This window comes from Chanos chanos, chromosome 12 (assembly GCF_902362185.1).
Source record: "Chanos chanos chromosome 12, fChaCha1.1, whole genome shotgun sequence".
Lineage (NCBI taxonomy): Eukaryota > Metazoa > Chordata > Actinopteri > Gonorynchiformes > Chanidae > Chanos > Chanos chanos.
The window spans coordinates 10,156,126-10,159,079 of NC_044506.1; the positions used below are offsets into that span (position 1 = coordinate 10,156,126).

Here is a 2,954-nt window from a genome sequence, read left to right on the forward strand (position 1 = left end):
TCTAGTCATAAAATTCCCTAATTTCATGTAAACATAATGCTCTGACAATACATGGCAAAGTACAACTTGGTAAACTCCAGTCATTGCGAAAATGCCTTCAGTAAGTCACTGTAAATAGATAATCGAATTCTTTCAAACTATATATCTTTAAGAATAGTTTGACGTGGTTTATACCACTGTTAAAAGAATGAAGGGGTTTCCCGGAAACTATAACTAATGACTAGTGTTTGATGTTCTCTCTCTTGCTCTAAGTTTTCCACATTTACAGATCATCTTTTTTCTCTTTAAACACTTAAGTACACTTTTAAGCAGGACTTCAGTCTACTCAGTCCACGTAGATTTAGTCAACCAAAGTGGTACACTCCGACTAGAACGCAATAGCATGGCTGGTACTAGCAAGAGATTAGCAAACGGGGAAGAGAGACTTTAAGACTTAAATGAGATTTGCCAACTCTACTGGAGTAAACATGGCTACAACTATTAAAGAGGAGGATCATCCGAGAACAAGAGAGAATGAAGGAATCGGCTCAAATGTCAGTGTTACTACGGAGTACTGTGCAAAGTTACAGGAGTGGATGTGGCAGTATTATTGTGGATATGCGAGCTGGCAAAACTGGTTGTTCATGTCGACGTTTCCTTTCCCTCCGACCCACCCGCTGCAGTTAGGAAACCAGGCATCAACTAGCACACCTTTCTCGACACCCACCCCGACACCTTCAGATATCGCTAACTGGTATAATCAGTTCGCCGTTCCCGTTCCCACTTATACCAACACAGGTCCTCAGCCAGGGCACGAATCCCCTGGGACGGCAGTGTCAAATGATGCGGTACAAGCGCAAACGAATGGAAATGCAGCGCCAGCAGGTGACTTCAGCGATAGTATGCTAGTCGTTGGCTCCTAAGACTATGATAGTAAAGTCATGAGTACGATGAAAGTTAGAAGAGGGGAACAAACGTGAAGTTTAACATATTCTGATCTGGGATAAGCGACAGAAGACGTGGGATTGTAGTTGTTTTGGTACTCTGACTACGACGTGTTTATTTATGGTTTACCAGGTCATGGGGCCAATTACGTCACCAAATTCGGTGTGTAGTACTGCATTTGTTAGGACGCACTAGGGCGTATGTTGCCATTCTGAGCTTTTTTTCAGAAACCTGACTTTTGTGACGATTTCTGTATGATGACAATAACAGTTTGTTGTTGTTGTTGTTTTTTTTTTTTTTTTACATATTTAATCTACATTATGCGTTGCTGTATACTGAGTCTTCCCCTTTTTCTTCTTGGTCTTCTTTTTTCAAGGCAGAGAATATACCATCCCTTCCCCATTACATAGATTTCTTGCAGAGACAGTGGATTTCTTCATCCTGTTTTGTATTAAGGCAACCATAGTCCTGTGGGTTATGCACTTAAGTGGTATGAAGTGAGTGAATAAGCAAGAAACATTTCTCTACTAGCACTACAGAACACTTCCCTCATTTGAATGACACATGCACATTAACAATACTTCTGCAAAACATTATTAATGTAATATGTGTGCGTGTGTGTGCGTGTGTATGTATTGTTTCTCTTTTGGTTTACAGGGACATATCTAAATTTGTGATGCACTTTATAGTAGAGGAAATAGATGAGAATACATCCATGGAGGACCTGCAGAAGATGATGGCTGTGGCTTTGGTGTACAGGGTACTGGTGTGTTTCTATGAGGTAACTATGAAGGGCCCACTAGTCTGACACCCTGCCACCTGTTCCTCAGTCACTCAAACTCCACGCTGAAGAATTCACACAGAACTCCCCAGTCACGCTTGTCACATGAATGAAGGATGTCCCTCCTTACTTGACTCTATTTTTTTTTTTTTTTCCAAATTTGCACCACTAGCTGTAAAAATAAAAAAACTCCCAACTGCCTTTAGAAAAGTATCAAAATAAATGTAGGTGTTAGACAAAAAAAAAACAAAACTGATTAAACAAATTAAAATGTATGCGTTCAATGGTTGGGGTAATTGGCTGTAGCTGATGTTTAGTAGTACAGTTAGTCCTTAGAGATGGAACTTTTCAGTTTTGTGAGAATCTCTGTCAACCTCCTGCTCTGCTCTTTCTTCTCAAGATCATCTGTATTTGGGGTGCTGGAGGCGCCACTCCGGGAAAGTTTCTGCTTGGCCTACGAGTTGTCACCTGTGACAATGCCGTCTTGGTACGACCAAGCCGCGTTTTAGTGGTGCCAGCCACCAATGTCTCCCTATCAGCGTAAGTGATAGTTCATTGATAGAGTTATAGTTTGTTGATAATCCAATGAGTAATGAAGAAAAGTAACAATAGACTGAAAAAATATGAATAACCTCTTTGTGTTTCACTTACAGCTCCACAGTACGGGCCTTAAACAAGAACTTCTCCATTGCTTTCCTCTTCCCTGTCTTCATCACGTTGTTGTTCTTCCAACATAACCGAACAGTGTATGACATTGTGGCTGGAACCATCGTGGTTAAACGTAGGGGTGCCAGATGACGGGTTCTCAGGTTCATGCAACCACTTTGTCTAAGAGTCCACAGCTGGGAGACACCATTGTTCTGCTGCCTGACAAAGCCTTGACCAATAGACAGTTCATTTATCTTATTTGAATTTTGATGACTAAATGACACTTTTTGTTTTTGCATTATTTCTTGGTCAAGCTTTCAGTGATGTAGAATCTCTGTAGTTAGATGTATTTTTTGACACGGCTGTTGTTAAAAAATGTTAAAGAAACGTTTTAAAAGAAACGCGCCTTGTTTTTACTGCATATTTTAAGTTCTCGTCCGGTCCGGATTAATGTTTGAATCGTCATTGACAGCATGTCAACACGGAGGCCTTTTTGAGTGATTTTTATGTGTAAAGATCTGCATGATGCCTCCTGTCTGGGGATGTTCAGCCAAGGATGCCTGTCTGACCTACTTTATCCTCCAGAGGGTTTTTATTAGTG

At 40.7% G+C, this 2,954-nt stretch overlaps 1 protein-coding gene across 1 annotated transcript; it reads left to right on the forward strand.

Moving 5' to 3' along the window:
* Nucleotides 1–419: 419 nt before the first annotated feature.
* Nucleotides 420–2,667, forward strand: fam8a1a (family with sequence similarity 8 member A1a). Its single transcript, XM_030789516.1, has 5 exons — nucleotides 420–864; nucleotides 1,301–1,421; nucleotides 1,582–1,705; nucleotides 2,106–2,245; nucleotides 2,359–2,667. Exons 1-5 carry the CDS (start codon nucleotides 438–440, stop codon nucleotides 2,501–2,503), a joined length of 957 nt encoding a protein of 318 aa, XP_030645376.1. The 5' UTR covers nucleotides 420–437; the 3' UTR covers nucleotides 2,504–2,667.
* Nucleotides 2,668–2,954: the final 287 nt, after the last annotated feature.

Bases quoted from the DNA above. Each gene is read 5' to 3' on its own strand.
- fam8a1a (XM_030789516.1), top strand. From the start codon at position 438: ATGAGATTTGCCAACTCTACTGGAGTAAACATGGCTACAACTATTAAA. The intron at 1,422-1,581 runs GTGAGTGAATAA...TTTGGTTTACAG, and splicing joins ATGCACTTAAGTGGTATGAA to GGACATATCTAAATTTGTGA. The intron at 2,246-2,358 runs GTAAGTGATAGT...TTTCACTTACAG, and splicing joins ACCAATGTCTCCCTATCAGC to CTCCACAGTACGGGCCTTAA.